We start from the raw sequence: 17845 nt of genomic DNA on the forward strand, positions 1-17845 counted from the left end.
CCCAAATCACCAATGACATTCTTTGCAAATATAGAAAAAACTATGCCTAAATTCATATGGAAACACAGGAGACCCCTGAATAGCTAAAGCAATCTTATAGAACAAAAAAGAAGCCAGAGCTATTCAATACCTGGTTTCAATACATAATACAGGCCAGTTATAATCATAACACCCGGGTACTGGCACAAAAACAGATATGTAGACTAATGGAACAGAATAGAAACTCCAAAAATCAATCTACGCATATACAACTACTTACCTTTTACAAATGGTGCTGGGGAAACTGGATCTCTGCATTCAGAAGTATGAAATTAGATGCCTACCTTACACCTTACACAAAAATCCACTCAAAATGATCAAAGACCTAAATCTACAACCTGATACTGTCAAATTACTAGAGAAAATATTAAGTAAACTCTGCAAGACATTAGCATATGCACAGTGTCTTTGGAAAAGACCCCAGAAGTAAAGGCAATCAAAGCCAAAATTGACAAATGGGATTACATCAAGCTGAGAATTTTGCACTGCAAAAGAAACACTCAGTAAAGTGAAGAGGCAATTGACAGAGTGGGAGAAATTATTTGCAAACTATACAACTGATAGAGTTAACATCCAGAATCTATAAAAATCTCAAGAAATTCAACAACAACAAAGCAAGCAGTTAAGAAATGGGGAAAGGACTTAAACAGGCATTTTTCTTTTCTTTTCTTTCTTTTTTTTTTTTTTGAAGTGGCTTTGGACTAAACTTTAATAGTCATCTCCTCTGCTGACAACTTCTTTACATGTTGGACGCAACAGTATGATATGTTCAAACTGTGCTGTGTACGATCCTTTAATGTCACATAATGGTGGATATGGATCTACAATGCCCAAGTCACAAAGATTCTTCAGAGCCATCAAGTATTTACTTTATCCCAAGCTATCCAGCCATCTGTGGCAGAAGGCAAGGGTGCCAAAGTTTTCATTGATGACATTTAACAAGTGTTTTGCTCTTGGAAGCCTTATTGGCACATGTCCGACATCAAAATTTTTCATGTAATGTGAACATTCCATATCATCATGAACAACACCTTTTCCTGTACTACCAAAGGTTTCGATGGCATACACTTCTCCTTCCTCCATTCTTGTAGCCTCCCCTCCCTTCACAATGGGCACTGTCTTCCCAGCATGTATTCTATATGGCCCAATTGAACGTCCATTTAGATTACGGATTGGTTTCACTTGATATGTCTTCCCATCTATTTCAACTTCATAAGATTCCATAACTTCTTGGATGGCCTCACCAACATCACACAGATGGACATCAATTCCAGCACACTTTATTCCAGTATTAGTGGCATCTTTTACTGCTTTCAATAATGTATCATATTTAGGATTAAAAGTGACAGTAAAAGCACAGTCGATAATTCTTCCACTAATATGTGTTCCAAAGTCTATCTTACAGATGTCATCATACTGTAATACTGTTGTGTCACCAGCATTGGGAGTATAATGGGCAGTACAGTTATTGAGAGAACACCCAGTAGGAAATGCCAGGCCTGCATTTAATCCATTCTCTTTTATTAGCTTGCATGAGCAGTCTTCCAACTTTTCACAGATTTCTATCACTGTCATTCCAGGCTTGATCCAGCTCATGATGTATATTCTAACTTGATGATGTGCTTCTGCAGCTTCTCGAAAATCATTCCAAATTTCTTCACTAGCCTGATCTAAAGCTTTTTTTCTTCACTTGTAGCTCTCCAAGCAGCTGTTTGTAAACAGGCATTTTTCAAGAGAGGAAATTCAGATGGCCAACAGACTCTGAAACAAATGCTCAGGATCACTAACCATCAGGGAAGTGTAAATCAAAACCACAATGAGGGTTCACTTCACTCCCATCAAAATGGCTCTCATACAGAAATCAACAAACAAATGCTGCCAAGGATGGGGGAAGAAAAGTACCCTAATCCACCACTGGTGGGACTGTAAACTGGTACAGCCACTGTGGAAGACAGTATGGAGATACCTCAGAAATCTGAATATAGACCTACCATATGAGCTAGACATCCCACTCCTGGGAATTTAACCCAAACCAAAAGAAATCAGCATCTGAAAGAGTTATCTGTACCCCTATGCTCACTGCAGACAATTCACAATAGTTAAGACATAGAATCAACCCAGATGTCCATCAACTGTTGACTGGATAAAGAAATTATGGAGTACTACTCAGCTGCTAAAAAAAAAAAAAAAAAAAAAAGAAATCCTGTCTTTTGTAACAAGATAGATACAACAGGAAACCATTATACTTAGTGAAATAAGCCAGTCTCAAAAACACAGATATCATCTGTTTTCCCTGATCTGAGGTAAAAGAACACATAAAATGTTATGCATAGGAGTGTAATGGACATTTTGAGATTTGATGATTATTTATAGCCCTTATCTCTTTTATTGAGGAACAGCATTTTTTTTTTCATACTATTTGTTGAACTCTTTTACTTAGTGTAGGGTTAACTAAATAATGGCTAAGTAAACTGAAAGTAGATCTTTGTAAAAATTAAGAGTTGTGAGATGGAGGAGGAAGAAGGGTTGGAACATGGATGGGAGGGAGTGTAGGGGAGGAAGTAGCTCTGTGTTCCTAAATCTGCATATATGAAATACATGAAACTTGTATAACTTAAATAATTTTTTAAAAAAATTAAAAAGATAGATTGAAAAAGAAAACCAATTTATCTTTTTTCTGTATTATATAAGGTTTATTTTTTATCATTAATATTTGTTGAATTTTGTCAAGTATCTTTTATGAATTGTTTTCAAATGCCTCTTATAATCACATGATTTTTCTTATTTAGCCTGCTAATATGGTAGATTATGTTGCTTATAGAATTTTGTACAGCCTTACATTTCTGAAATATATTCCCCTTAGTCATAGTGAAAAATAAAACGGTTGTAAAAGACAAGATCATTCTTTAATGATAAAGGGACAATTATCAAGAGGACATAACCATTGTAAATGAATGTGCTCCCAACATCAGAGCACATACAAACAGAAAGAAATACTAATGGATATGGAGATAGAAATATATGACAATAAAGTAAGTATAGGGAATTTCAATACACCATTTTCAACAATGGATAGCTCAAATCATACAGAAAATTGACATGGAAAAATGAACTTCAGTTGTGCTTTTGTCCAAATCTAACAGACATAAACAACCTTCCATCTAGCACAGCAGAATATACATTTTTCTTTAGTGCACATGAAATATTCTCCAGGAAAGACTGTAAATTAGGCCAGAAACTAAGTTCTAACAAATATATGAAAACTGAAATTGTATCTACTATTGTTTCAGACCACAACAGTATGAAAATATAATTCAGTAACAGGAGGAATCTTGGAAAAATCCATAAATCTTGGAAATTAAACATCATGTTCCTCAACATGGGTCAAAGAATAAGTCAAAAGGGAAAATTAAATTATCTTAAGACAAATGACAAGGGAAACACAATATATAAAAATCTATATTATGTAGCAAAAGCTTGGTTCTAAGAGGGAAGTATATAGTGATGAATGCCAAAAAACAAACCAACCAACCAAGGATCCCTAATAACTAGTCTAAAACTAGTATAACATCTTACCTGAGGAGAAAGAACAAACTTAACCCAAAATTAGCAGAAGGAAGTAAATAATAAAAATTAGAAGAGAAGTAAGTAAAATATGGAGCAGAAAAGCCACAGAAAGAGTCATCAAAACTAAGGGTTGGTTTTTGGAAAAATTAAAAAACAAATCAAAATTGATGAACAGCTAACTTAAGTATGGAAAAAAAAGACTCAAAGAAATAAAATAAAAAGAAAAGAATTATAACATGTTTCAGAAAAAGGATCAGAATGGCTGTGAGCAATTAAATGCCAATGAACTAGGTGAGATGGGTGAATTCCTATATAAATACAATTTATCAGGATTGAATTAGGGATAAATAGTCATCATGAACAGACAACTGCCAAAGAGATTGAAGAGGTTATCATAAAAACTCCTGACAAAGACAAGCCTGTCACAACTAGATGGCTACATAGTTGGAGTCTACCAAACATGCAAAGAATTAATACCAAAATATATTAAACAGTTCTGGAAAGCAGATCTACCAGGAATCTTCCAAACACATTTATGGGGCCAACATCACCTTCATAATACCTAAGCCAGATGAAGCCATCACAAGAAAAGAAAATTGCAGGCCAATTTCTCTGATGAATATTGATGCAAAAATCCTCAATAAATTAATAGCAAACAGAATCCAACAACACATCAGAAATATTATACATCAGGACCAAGTGGGATTTATCCCCGACATGCGAGGCTGGTTCAGTATGTATGAGTCAATCAGTGTGATATGTCACATTAACAGAATGAAAGATAAAAATCACATGATCATCTCAATTGATGAGGAAAAAATTCAATACTGTCCAACATCCTTTCTTGATAAAATCCTCAATTTAGGAATAAAAGAAAAGTTCCTCAACATAATAAAAGTCACTTATGAAAAACTCACAGATAACATTATAATTATTGGGGAAACAACTGCAAACTCTTACATTAATTTTTGGTACAAGCTGAGGATGCCTGCTCTCACCACTACTTCTATTCAGTGGAGTACAGGGAGTTCTCAACAGAACAATGGGACAAAAAATAAAGGCATCCAAATTGGAAAGAAAGAAGCAAAATTATCTTTTTCTAGGTGACAGGGTCCTGTTTGTAAAAATACCAAAGATTCCACTAAAAAACTGTTAGAATTAATAGATGAATTAAGTAATGTTGGAGAATACATGGCCGGTGCCGTGGCTTAACAGGCTAATCCTCCGCCTTGCGGTGCCGGCACACCGGGTTCTAGTCCTGGTTGGGGCACCGGATTCTATCCCGGTCGCCCCTCTTCCAGGCCAGCTCTCTGCTATGGCCCGGGAGTGCAGTGGAGGATGGCCCAAGTGCTTGGGCCCTGCACCTGCATGGGAGACCAGGAGAAGCACCTGGCTCCTGGCTTCGCAGGCAGAGGATTAGCCTAGTGAACCGCACGCCGGACAGCAGCATTTTTATACATAACCTAACAGGAAAGGAAATCAAGATGACAATATTTAAAAAAAAATAGGAATAAATTTAACTAAGAAATTAAAAGATCCGCACACTGAAAATCATTAATGAAAGCAACTGAAGAGGACATTGTCCTCATGGATGGGAAGAATTAATATTGTTAAAACATCCATAGTACCAAAGCAATCTATAGATTCCTGCCAAAATCCCAATGTATTCTTCACAGAAATAGGGAGAAACAATCTTAAAATGTGTATGGAACTAACTGTAAAAGACTCTGAACATTGAAAACTTCTGAAAAAGAAAAGTTCAGTTGTCGACATTACACTTCTTGGTTTAAAATTATATGTTGGATACTGGAATAAAAATAGACACACAGACCAACCAAATAGAGAGTCCAGAAAAAAGTCCAAATATATATGGTCAATTAGCACTTGACAAAAGCATCAAGAGAACACAAAAGGAATAGGATGATATTCAATAACTGATTCTGGGAAAACTATATTCCCACGTGCAAAAGAATGAAATCGGACCTTTAGGTCACATACACAAAAATCAGCTCAAAATGGATAAGAGACCTAAATTAAAAAGCTGGTACTTTAAAACTAGAAGAGAACTTAGGGGGAAAATATCTGGGTGTTGGCTTTGGTGATGATTTTTTAGATGTCAGATAAAAAACTTAGACCACAAAATCAAATATATATAAATAGATGGAACTACAACTAAAAGCTCTGCACAGCAAAGGAAACAATCCATAAAACAGCAGCTTACAGATTGGGAAAATTATTTGCAAACTACACATGTTATTAGGAGTTAATATCCAAAATATATAAAGAGTTCATACAAGTCCATAGTGGAAAAACAAATAATTCCATTAAAAAGTGAGCAAAATGTATGAATAGATATTTCTTTAAAAGAGACATTAACATGGCTAACAGGTATATGAGAGGGTGTTTGGCATTAATCATCAAGGTAGTACAAATCAAAACTATTATGAAATACCACCTCACGACTCTTGGGATGTCTTTTCTCAAAAAGTCAAAAATGGTGAGGCTGTGGAAAAAGGGAACTCTTGTATAAGGTTCATGTCATATAAAAGAAGGTTACTAAAAAAATTCAAAATATAACTTTCCTATGATCCAGAAATCTCAATTCTGTATGTGTATCTGTAGATATATATATATATATATATATATATATATATATATCTCCAAAGGGAATCGGTTTCTTGAAGAAGGATCTGCATCCTATGTCACTATAATATCATTCATAGTATTTAATATTGGAAACAACCTAAGTGTCCATCAACAGATGAATGAATAAACCATTATACATATTTACAATGAATAATATTCAGTCCTAAAAAACAGATCTTGCCATTTGTCACAACAGGGATGAGCCTAGAAGACATTCTGTCTAGTGAAATAAGCCAAGCGCAGGAATAAAAATCTTACATGACCTCAGTTATTTGTAGAATCTTAAATACATAGACAACAAAAGAGTAGTTGCCAGGGATAAGTCAGTGGTGAAAGTGGGTTGGTGGGAATGGGGAGATGTAGGTCAGAAGAAACAAAGTAACAGAAGTATAGAGTGATCAAGTCTAGAAATCTAATGTACAGCACAGAGCTAGAGGTAATGAAATTGTATATGAGTCATGCTAAATGTAGATTTTAGCTGCCCATGACACAAAAATAAGAAAATGGGTAACTATATGAGATAATGGATATGTTAATTTGCTTCAATATAGTATTCTTTGTACCACATATATGTATCTCATAAAGCATGCTGTACACATATGCTTAACATATGTTAAATATTCATAGAAAAATGTATATTTAGGGGGCTGGCGCTGTGGTGTAGCAGGTTAAGCCTCCATCTATGGTGCCGACACCCCATATGGGTACTGATTGGAGTCCTGGCTGCTCTGCTTCTGATCCAGCTCTCTGCTATGGCCTGGAAAAGCAGCAGAAGATGGCCGAAGTGCTTGGGTCGCTGCACCCGTGTGGGAGACTCAGAAGAAACTCCTGGATCTTGGCTTCAGATCCCAGCTCTGGCTGTTATAGTCATCTTGGGAGCAAACCAGCAGATGGAAGACTCTTGTCTCCCCCTTTCTCTGCCTGGAACTCTGCCTCTCAAATAAATAAACAAATCTTTTAAAAATGTATTTTTAGGGGCTGACGTGGTGGTGCAGTAGGTTAATCCTCTGCCTGCAGTGCTGGCATCCCATATGGGCGCCGGTTCTAGTCCTGGCTGCTCCTCTTCCCACCCAGCTCTCTGCTATGGCCTGGGAGGGCAGCAGAAGATGGCTTGGATCCTTGGGCCCCTGTACCCTTGTGGGGGACTGGAGGAAGCTCCTGGCTCCTGGCTTCGGATCAGCGCAACTCCGGCCATTGCGGCCACTTGGGGAGTGAACCAGCGGACAGAAGACCTTTCTCTCTGTCTCTCCCTCTCACTGTCTATAACTCTACCTCTCAAATAAATAAAATCTTTAAAATAAAATTTTTTAAAATTTATTTTTATTTGAGAGGCAGAGTTACAGACAGAGAAGGGGACACAGAGAGAGAGAGAGAGCTTCTGTCCACTGGTTCACTCCCCAAGTGACCATATAGGCTATAGGGCTGGACCAAACCAACACCAGGAGCCAGGAGCTTCTTCTGGGTCTCCCACGTGGGTGCAGGGGCCCAAGCACTTGGGCCATTTTCCACTACATTCCCAGGTGCATTAGCAGGGAGCTGGATTGGAAGTGGAACAGCCGGGACTCAAACCAGCACCCAAAGGTGGCAACTTTACCCACTATGCCACAACACGAGCCCTGTAAAATGTATCTTTAGAAGAATAATTTTTTTGGATCATAAAGTGCAAATAAGTATTAGCTAGTATCATTATAGTTGGTGATGGATTTGAAAAATAGACTTTGAGTTCTGTGCATTAGTTCTTACAACTCTTGTGCAATTCGACCTTTGTCTTTTTGCTCTTGTAGATCAGGGTTTGAATTGCTTTCACCAAACTATGAATAATGATGAACAGCAAAGAACTGCCCACCACATAGTTGGGGCTCCGTAACTACTGACTATTGAAGAATAGATGAATTAATTAGTGCATGAATACACCAGAGTGTAAATGATTGAGGGATGTGAGCATTCAAGATTCAGTAAACATTCACTGATGTAGGCAGACACACACAGGGAGTCAGGGAGAAGGGCAAGGGAACCTGTGCGGAAATCTGGGGCCTTCGCCTCACCTGCAGAAGTCCACACCCACGTTCTTGAGCTTTACGGTGGTGGCATAGGTGTTTCCTTCTTTAAGCACCCCGAACTTCACTGATGATGGGAGAAGATGGAACCCAAAGGGGGTTGACTTTGCATTATTGATGGCAGCCGCCGCAACAGAAGATGTGTTCACTTTTCCTCCAACAGAATCTTGTACCTTTGCAGTAAGGAAAAATTAATCAACTAAAATGGTTCTCTGTGGGGTTGCCAAGAGGAACTCTGTCACTGGAGGAAAACCGCTGATCAGCTGAGGGAGAAACTAAAGATTTACAGTCTTGTGGGATCCTTACAAGAAGGATAAGGAAAAATTTTAGGGGTTGTTTTAAGGATAAGGAAACTCAAGTTCAGAGGACTGAAAGAAAATTTGCTTGAGTGGTAAGGTTTGCCTGATTGTAAAGTCTGTGCTCTCTGCCTTGTGCTTGTCATTATCAACTGTGAGCTCCCATCAGAAGGTCCTGGAAGACTCCTTAAGCCCGGGGTGGAGCCCAGGAATTTCCACCTGTTACATGCTCTCAAGTGTTGCTTATGCTGCTGCTTAGGTAATGGCATGACACTAGAACCCTCGGCTCTGTCCCTTACTTTTTCCCATATCAGCAGCACTGACACTGACTTAGCTCTGACCCACCTGGGAATTTGTTAGAACTGGAGAATCCTGAGCCCCACAGAAGACCTAGTGAGCTGGAATCCGTGTTTGAACAAGAGCCCTGGGTAGTTTGTATGCACACTAAAATTTAAGAAACACATCTCTCACATGTTAGTTGTGTGTGTTGTAGCAAATTTTGTAATGATGAACACAGGATGCCATGGAAGTTAAAAAAAAAAAAAAAAGAATTACCAGCTTGCCTAGAGGGCTTAATGAAGTCTTCCTATCAGAGCTCAGGGGACTCTTAATCTTACAGGCTCTGAGGAAAGGGAGGACCTTAGTGCTTTTACTTTGCGTTTTTTTTTCTTAGTGCTTTTAAAGGACTAAGAGATACCTGCAGTGGCTGAAGTGCAGAGAGTCTGAGGCAGTGAGGATGAAGAAACAAGTAGAACCATGCCTTGTGCTCCTGCTAAGTTGTTTGTATTGTTACCAAGTCACCAGATGGATGACCAGTGATCCCTTTAGCAAGTGAGGAAGCTGGTGAACTGGCTCACCACAAAGTATTAATAGTGTTTACCAAGTTGGTGCCGTAAATACTCCCTGCGTGGCTGACTCCAAGTTACCAATAATTTAACAACTGGTTCAATAAAATTTATCTCCAAGGGAGCCACTCCAGCAAAGCACTGCCTTAGCGTTTGTGTGTGGCTTAAAGGCCTTCATGGTGAGGCGGCAGATACAATGGGTGGCAGGACACAGTGGCTGGACATAGGTAACTTTCATGAGTCAGAATGTCATAGAATGTTGATTGGCTCTGGGAAATCTGTCCCCACATCTGTCTTACCTTTTCCAGGGGTTGAGACCTGGGCTTGGAACTCTGCAAATAATGAGGTAGCCTCACTTGTTCTTTCCTGGCTTGTCCCGTGACGTCCTGTAGCAATGACTGGGTTGGGATTTTCACAGGCGCATAAGATTCTTGTTCTGGCAAAAAGTGTAAATTATGCCACATGGACATTTTATTAAAAAATACTCGTGGTACTGCCAAAGTATCTAAGAACAGAAGTCAACCTGGAACTTGTCTTCTGTGTTTAAAGAGCTTATTTAAAAGAGCAATGTGTCTCTTTATATTCGCATATTTCACAAAGTGATCTTATATTAATTACTTAATTCTGGTCTTCACCACACCCTGTGAGACGGGCAGGGCAGATGCCAGTAGTGTAAAGTGTCTAATGAGTCCAGGTGTCTTACCTGTGATGAACAGATGCCCGGCTCTGCCTTAGGCCAATAAGGTGTGGTACAATAAAACACTCAACGATTTCTTAAAACCAGTGGGTACATGATCTTAAGAATTTCTTTGATGCTACTAACATCTACCATATTTATAGTTCTAAAAAGTGGTGCAGTGATTACAAATAAATTAAGCTAGGGAATTAAATCCCTTGATACTAAATTTGGTAACTTAGAAGTCCTGTATTCCAAGCATAAAGAGAAGAAAGGGAAAGGAACCAATATTTTAGTGTCCACTATCTGCAGGTAAGTACCACTAGGTGTCTCACTTTTTTTTTTTTTTTGACAGATAGTGAGAAAGAGAGACAGAGAGAAAAGTCCTCCCTCCATTGGCTCACCCCCTAAACGGCTGGAGTTACGCCGACCCGAAGCCAGGAGCCAGGAGTCCCCATCTCTGCCCCCGCCTCCAGTCTCCCATGTGGGTGCCAGGCTGGAAGTGGAGCAACCAGGACCAGAACCCAGTGCCCGTGTGGGATGCCGGCACCACAAGCGGAGGACCAACCAAGTGAGCCATGGCGCCGGCCCCTCACTTAACTTTCGTAATGTGCTGGGTGAGGGAATGGGGTGACCATCACCTTGGCGTGCTCAGCACTCTCACATCCCCACTTCCGCACACACTCTTCCTGCGCACACTGCTGCTGCCACAACATCCCTGGTTCCAGCAGTCAGGATAGTCTGTGGCCCATGCGCAGCCAATGAAGGCTCTCCCTCCGCTCTGCACAAACTCACAGGGATGACTGCATCTTGCTTGCGAGGTTGTGGGTCTGGAAGAATCAAGATCTCTGGACTTTATGGTTGTGATCCCTGCTATGTGGAAGTAGCCTGTGTTTTGTAGGAGAGGATAAAACCAAATAGGGACAAGAAGGTTGGTCCAGATGGATGGAGGAAGACAGGATGTGGAAAAGAATGGGCAGTCATATGCAAACAACTCCTAGAGAGCCAGAGTGCCTGAATCCAAACATCCCTGAGAACAGCACCTAAGCATTCTCACTGTGGCTTGCTTTTGAGAGCCAACATTTTTTTTTTTTTTGACAGATAGACAATGAGAGAGAGAGACAGAGAGACCACCACTTTTTTGTTGTTGTTGTTCAAGTAAGTGTGAATTTTGTTTTTCTCAGTTACAAACTGAGAAGTCATCATTAATATAGTTATGGTTCTTCTTCTTTACATAATAGGAAAACTGAAGTTCAGAGGACTAAGTGGCAGGGTTGAAATGTGAACCTAAGTGTAAAGGATTCCACAAGGAACAGGCCCCTTTTACCACCCAGTGTGTTCCGAGTCCATCTGTGAATCTCAACCCCCTGGACTGCTTCTGGAGAAACAGACACCCAGGTCACATGCCAGACAGCCCTTTTCCCAACCAGAACAGAATCCGAATCTCTGGGGCTGGACCTTGGTGCTCAGGGTTTTGGTAACCATTCTGTACAGAGACAACCATTCCAATGGCTTGATATAGTTTTCTGTTCATGCTCTTACCTTGTTTGCATTAAAATCTGTTTTGGATGAACGCATTATCAGTTTCATGGGTACCAATTAGTTGCTCATACTATTATTAATAATAGTAAATACTGATATGAAGCTTATCATATGCTAGGTACTGCTCTGAGCATTTTGCATATGTTAGATAATTTAATCCTTATAGGACTCTGTTGAACAGGACTCAGGAAGATAGAGTAGTTAAATGACATACCCAGTACTATGTAGCAACGTAGCAATTAGTAAAGGAGCCAGGATTTGAACCCAGGTCCAGTCTATAATCTTAACTCATCTGTGTACTACATTCCTTCCTACAATACAGACAAGTTACCACCCAAGGATTAGGACAATGGAGGAGAAAGTAATTGAGGGGCTTGGAGCAGTGTCTGGTCACCAGTTGGCAGAGGGATGCTTTAATATCAGAAGAACTAGTCTGTTCATGGAAAAACAGAATTAAAAGGCAAATTTATTTTGATGCAATTTTTTGGAAATCTATGCATATTTTTATAATCTGCATTTGCACAAACATTTTGAAGATCCCTTGCATTATTTATCCACAGTTGTTTACTTCCCCTTTTACTTGTGGCTTCCCTGTGGGTGGGATATATTTCTCTACCCATTGACAGAGCTTGGTCATAGGACTCGCTTAGACCAACAACTGTGTGTGTAGGCGGTAGCTTGCCAGCTCTGAGACGGCTGTGAGGGGCAGCAGGTGCTCCCTCTTAGCTTTCCAGAGCTTTGGCCCTCTGTCACAGGAACATCTTGCCCCGCACAGTGGCGGCTTCTTGAGTGTGGCATCCTTTACTGGCTGTCAGTGGCATGCTGCTGATAAATGTTGCACAGCAGCTTCTCTAGGGAGAAACTGCCTGGGTTAATACAACTTGCTCACTTGTCGCATTTGCTAATTTTTTGCTGTAGCTAGTTCAATAATTAACATGATGTAATGGAACGTGGAGCTGGGAAGAGCTGGCACAATCAGCTCCTGGGAGCCGCAGTGCTGACTGCCCCACAGCTTGCGGGTAGTTGGAGCAGAGCTGTCACAGATGCCTTAGGCTCTCGGCCAGGCCCTTAAAGCCACACAGGGGGCTGGAGCTATGGCATAACGGGTAAAGCCACCACCTGCCCACCCACATCCCAAATGGGCACCAGCTTGAGTCTCTGGCTGCTGCATTTCAGATTCATTTCCTGCTAATGTGCCTGGGAAAGTAGCAGAAGATGGTCCAAGTGCTTGGGCCCCTGATAACCACATGGGAGACCCAGGTGAAGCCCTGGCTCCTGACTTCAGCCTGGCCCAGCCCTGGCTGTTGAAGCCATTTGGGGTGTGAATCAGCAGATTGTAGATCTCTCTCTCTTTCTCTGTCTCTCCCCTTCTCTCTCTATAACTGTGCCTTTGAAATAAAATGAGTAAATTTTAGAAAGAAAGAAAGGAAACACAATATGATTTCAATTGTTTAAAAAAAAACAGCCCAGGAGGTTATCACAGCACATACTGACAAATGCGTGTTTTATTTTCCAAATCCAAACCTGCTCCAGCAGACTTGATTGTCTTTTCCCAGTACCAAGTAAAAATTCTCTGGCCATCTTAGGCTGATTTCTTACTCATTTCTACCTTAAAGCTTTTCAATATACTCATTTTTCTTTTATTAAAATACAAATTTAGCATTCCTAATCACAGTGTCCAAAATCTAAAAGGCTAGTTGCCTAGTGTGGTTGGCTGATGCTCAGTATATTTGTTGCAATATTGTACTGTGCCACACAAAATCTTGTAAGTATTACATGTTAATAAAAATTTAAAAAATTTAAAAAAAAATGTGGGGTTGGCATTTGCCATGCAGCAGCCACATTGGAGTGCTGGTTGAAGTCCTGGCTATTCTGCTTCCAACCCACTACCTTGCTAATGCACCTGTGAAAGCAGAGGAAGATGGCCCAAATATTTGGGTCCCTGTCACCCACATGGGTGTCACCACATGGGACACCTGGATGGAGTTCCAGGATCCTGACTTTGGCCTGCCCAGCCTTGATCTCTGCAGCCATTTGGGGAGTGAAACAGCAGAAGGAACATCTTTTTCTCTCCATCTCTCACTCTGCTTATCAAATAAATAAAATAAATCTTAAAAAAAAAAAAGAAAACAATGCTCCTAAATCCGAACATTTGAGTGCTCTGATAAGACCCTCTCTACTGTGCTCTTCCCTCCTTCTGGAGTGTAGTGTCATACAAAATGGAGAATTAGGAGTAATGAAACTCATTTTCTAGCCCAGGTTCAGTTACAAAACTGCTGTGTGCTTTTAGGGGCCACCCAGATACTCAGTTTCCTAAAGTAAAATGAAGGTTGTTGTAAGTGATTCAACTGCTTAAGTCTTAAAATGTAGGACATTCTGTTTGTTCGTAGAGACCACTTCTCCCAGAAAGCTTTCTCTACAGCTTGTCCTAATCTATTCCATTCTCCCTTATCGCAAGCACCTCTGTTGTAGTCCCTGTCCTTCCAGATTTTTTTTTTCTTGAGAGGCAGAAAGAGAGCACAGAGCTCCTAGGTTCATTGTCTCACTTCTCAAATGTCAACAATGTCTGGGGCTGGACCACCCAGAATCTGTCAGCTGGGAACCTAATCCAAGGCCTGAACTACTTGATCCCATTACCACTGCCTCCCAGGGTACACATGAGCTGGAAGCTGGAATTGGCAGCAAAGCCAGGACTCGAACCCAGGCACTCCAACATGGATGTGGATGTTCCAAGTCATCTTAACAAAGCTATGCCAAATGCTCATCCCTCTTTGTTTCAAACTATTTTCCTCCTTCAAAGTCCTTATTCCTTTGAAAACTTGTACCCCCATACTGTAACAGCTTCTTCTCCAGGTGGTTGTCACTCACCATTTAATCTTTCCCTTCATACACTGGAGGTTTTAAGACCTAGCATGGGCTTGCCTGGTGACCTCACCTGGATGACCCATCCAGCATCCTGTCCTCTGATTCTCACTCTGTTTCTTTATCCTTTCACCTCAGAAACTCCCAGGATCACAATTTTGACCTTGTCAATAGCAATCCTTTTACTATTTTCAAAATCTCCATTTCAAGCATCCCTTCCGAGTTTAGTGCCTCCTAACCCTTCAGCTTGTTACTCAGTCATATACATGACCTCACTGAGAATCCTCATCAGCAGACACTATCGCCTTACACAGTCACTCTCTTCTCATTTTCCTTTCCAGTTTATCTAGAATAGGTTTGATATTCTATCATTACACCTACTTCTTGGTAATCAGAGAGGAACTCCCTCATCTTCCCAGTACCAAACATATCAACCCACCTGTACATGTTCACATATTCTCTCTTTTCTCTCCTGTCACTATGGGTGAGGTGACCTTGGTTCATTTCCAAAGTCAACTCTGCCACAAGGGTTTTTCCAGATGCAAAGTTTTTTCATCTTCAGGACTTTGCTGCCTTGTAATTAGGTGTCTCCCCTCCCTTTCAGCATCATCAAGTTCTCTCTTGCTATGAAATTATTATCTGCATGCTCTAGTATTCCTTAAAAAAAAAAAAGAAAATTCCTACTTTCATCACACATCCTTCCTTGCCAGCCCATTACTCTAGTCTTTTCAGCAAAAAATTCCTGGGTAAAACTACGTATTCTTGCTGCTGCCATTCCTCTAGTCGTTCTATCCATCACCCACTTCAGTTTGTCCCCTTCATGCCCTGAAGCTACTCTTGTCTAATTCATAATGATCTTCATCTTGCCCAACTCCATGGTTATTCTTGATCTTACTTGACCTTCTGGGGGCATTGGGTACACTTGAAGCACTCAATCACTTCTTGTTTTTCACCTACCTCACTTGAAATCTGGAGATCTCCTATCCTCTGGTTCGCTCCCCAAATACCCACAGTTTCGAGGGTGGGGCCAGGCTGAAGCTAGGTAGATACCCAGGAACTCAATCTGGTTTCCTACATAGGCAGCAGGGACCCAACTACTTCCTGCCTCCAAGAGTGTACACTAGCGGTAAGCTGGAATCAAGAGTAGAGCTGAGATGCGAACTCGGGAACTCTGATATAGGATGTGGGCATCCCAAGTAGCATTTTAATGGCTAGGCCAAATGCATGCCCTTATCTCCCTTGTCTTGGTTGCCTTCACAGTCTCTTCTTCTGCCTGATGTCTGTATTCTAAAGCTAGCCTCAAGGCAGGGGTTCTCAAAGCATGATCTTACAGCAGTAACATCGGTACTCATCAGAACCACACATTCTTGCCCTCACATCTGGTTACCAAAATTAATCTGGACATCATCCTTGCTTCCTCTTTTTTCTCACACACATGTCCAGTTGACCAGCAGATCCTGTTGGCTCCACCCTGATGATGAATTTCCAATGACTTTGCTTCTTACCAGCTCCACCTTGACCACCTTGGTCTGGGCCTTCAGCAACTCTCACCGCTACTACCTCAGTTGCTTCTTCCCTGCTTCCATTTCTCCCCACTCCTTCCTTTCCTTGCCACAGATTTTATCCTGCCAGCTACCAAGTGATCTTTCTAAAATATGAATTAACTGTGTGACTACCCTGCTTCAAACCTCCCAGTGGGGATTGAATAAAACTTCACTTAGACTAAAACTCAAGACTCCCTTTGTAGCATTCCATGGTCTCACCTCAGGCCCTCTGACCTCACCTTCTTTGACATTTCCTTTATTCAGTTTGTTCTGGTTACGTGACCTCTTTGTTTCTTCACCTCAAGGACTTCATACTTGCTGTTCTCATTACCTGGGATATTCCACTCCCCCATCTTTGCATGCTTGACTCTTTCTTGTCCTTGTTTTAGTTCGAATGTCCCTATACAGAGAGGCCTTCTAGTCCCTGTGTGTAATGTTGGCCTCCCCCCAAGTCACTTTCCATACATTATTCTGTTTTGCTATGTCATGACATTCATTACAATCGAAATTATCTGACTTATCTATGTGTTTACTTGTTGTCTGTATCTGCCCATAGTCTGTACAGCTCCATTAGACTTGCTCTGGCCTCTTAAGAGTGCTATATTTCCATGCCTACACCAGGGATTGAATGATTATCCATTGAATGAATACACTTCATAGGAGAGAAGTCTAAAAACAGGAAGGCAAAAGCCTTTTATAGGGTATATGTTAAATTCACCTATGGATGTGGCAAGACACTTGCTCCATAGGACCATTGATACCCATCAGCAGATCTCATCTCACATTCACCACAGGAATCAAGTCGTAAAAAAATTATCTACTCAGCCTCTCTCTCTCTCCCCCTGCCACCACCATCTCTCACTTCCCCCTCCACACCCTCCCTCTTTTCTCACTCCACTCTTTTGATCAACCATGATCAGGTGAATTAACTTCAGTAAAATCACTGTACTGTGACTCCACTGTAATTAGCTATTATTCTGTATTATTCTATATTTCAATTTTTGCTAGCCCAGTAAGAGTATGTGCTATGTAGGACACAGAATACATTTTATGTTTTTCTTCTAGTGCTTATAGGACCATGAAAGCGCTAAAATAAATAAAGAAAAAAGACTTATCTAACTACCTAACAATTGACTACTCAAAAAAAAGGCTATCTGGTATCTGACGTTTGATAAATTGCAGAAGCTTTCAGAGCCATGAGGGATAAAATTTTAAAAAACAAAATGAGATAAAATGAAAAATGAAAAAATCTAAAAAAAACTATTGCTAATTTTTTTCCTTCAAGCTTGGACTTGTGGTAATTCTCAAAATACTTTCTGAGATCCTCCGGTGCGCCTGGAAGCCTTGCAAGGCTCCATACCATCAGGATCCCTGCTTGTTTAGAATGTGTCCTACAGAACTGCCAGCCACACCCTCAGCCCCCAGGGCCATCCCCAGGGCTCAAAACACAGAGTTAGTTTTGAGAAACAATGAGATAAAGCCAGTGAGTGCCCTACCTTCGGCAGATTTTGTTAAAATTTCAGTTTGGCTCTCATTAGCAGCCTCCTGGATATCCACAGAAATCTCTGGCTTTGGAAGAGTAGGCGTATTTGAGGATTCTTGTTCTGAAGCCGGATGTGGACTGGTATCTAGAGAACCAAAAACAAACATTATCAAGCAGTCCTAGTATTTGGACAATGATACAGTGACCACTAATGTTTGTGTGAACAAGCATTCAACAGTGTTTTACAAACAACAAAGTGCTTTTCCCCTGTCATCATTAGAAAGAATA

General features: G+C 40.6%; 1 protein-coding gene and 1 pseudogene across 1 annotated transcript in view; both read right to left on the reverse strand.

Moving 5' to 3' along the window:
* Positions 1 to 17845, reverse strand: part of SPAG17 (sperm associated antigen 17) — a 249496-nt gene that overhangs the window by 12616 nt on the left and 219035 nt on the right. Inside the window, exons 43-45 of the mRNA XM_062193510.1 lie at positions 17571 to 17702; positions 9750 to 9886; positions 8298 to 8482 (exon numbers count right to left, since the gene is read on the reverse strand). Of these exons, the coding sequence (XP_062049494.1) occupies positions 8298 to 8482; positions 9750 to 9886; positions 17571 to 17702 (454 nt within the window). The remainder of the gene's footprint in view (positions 1 to 8297; positions 8483 to 9749; positions 9887 to 17570; positions 17703 to 17845) is intronic.
* LOC133760508 (methionine aminopeptidase 2-like) lies at positions 736 to 1751 on the reverse strand (annotated as a pseudogene).

The sequence above is a fragment of the Lepus europaeus genome, chromosome 5, assembly GCF_033115175.1.
Source record: "Lepus europaeus isolate LE1 chromosome 5, mLepTim1.pri, whole genome shotgun sequence".
Lineage (NCBI taxonomy): Eukaryota > Metazoa > Chordata > Mammalia > Lagomorpha > Leporidae > Lepus > Lepus europaeus.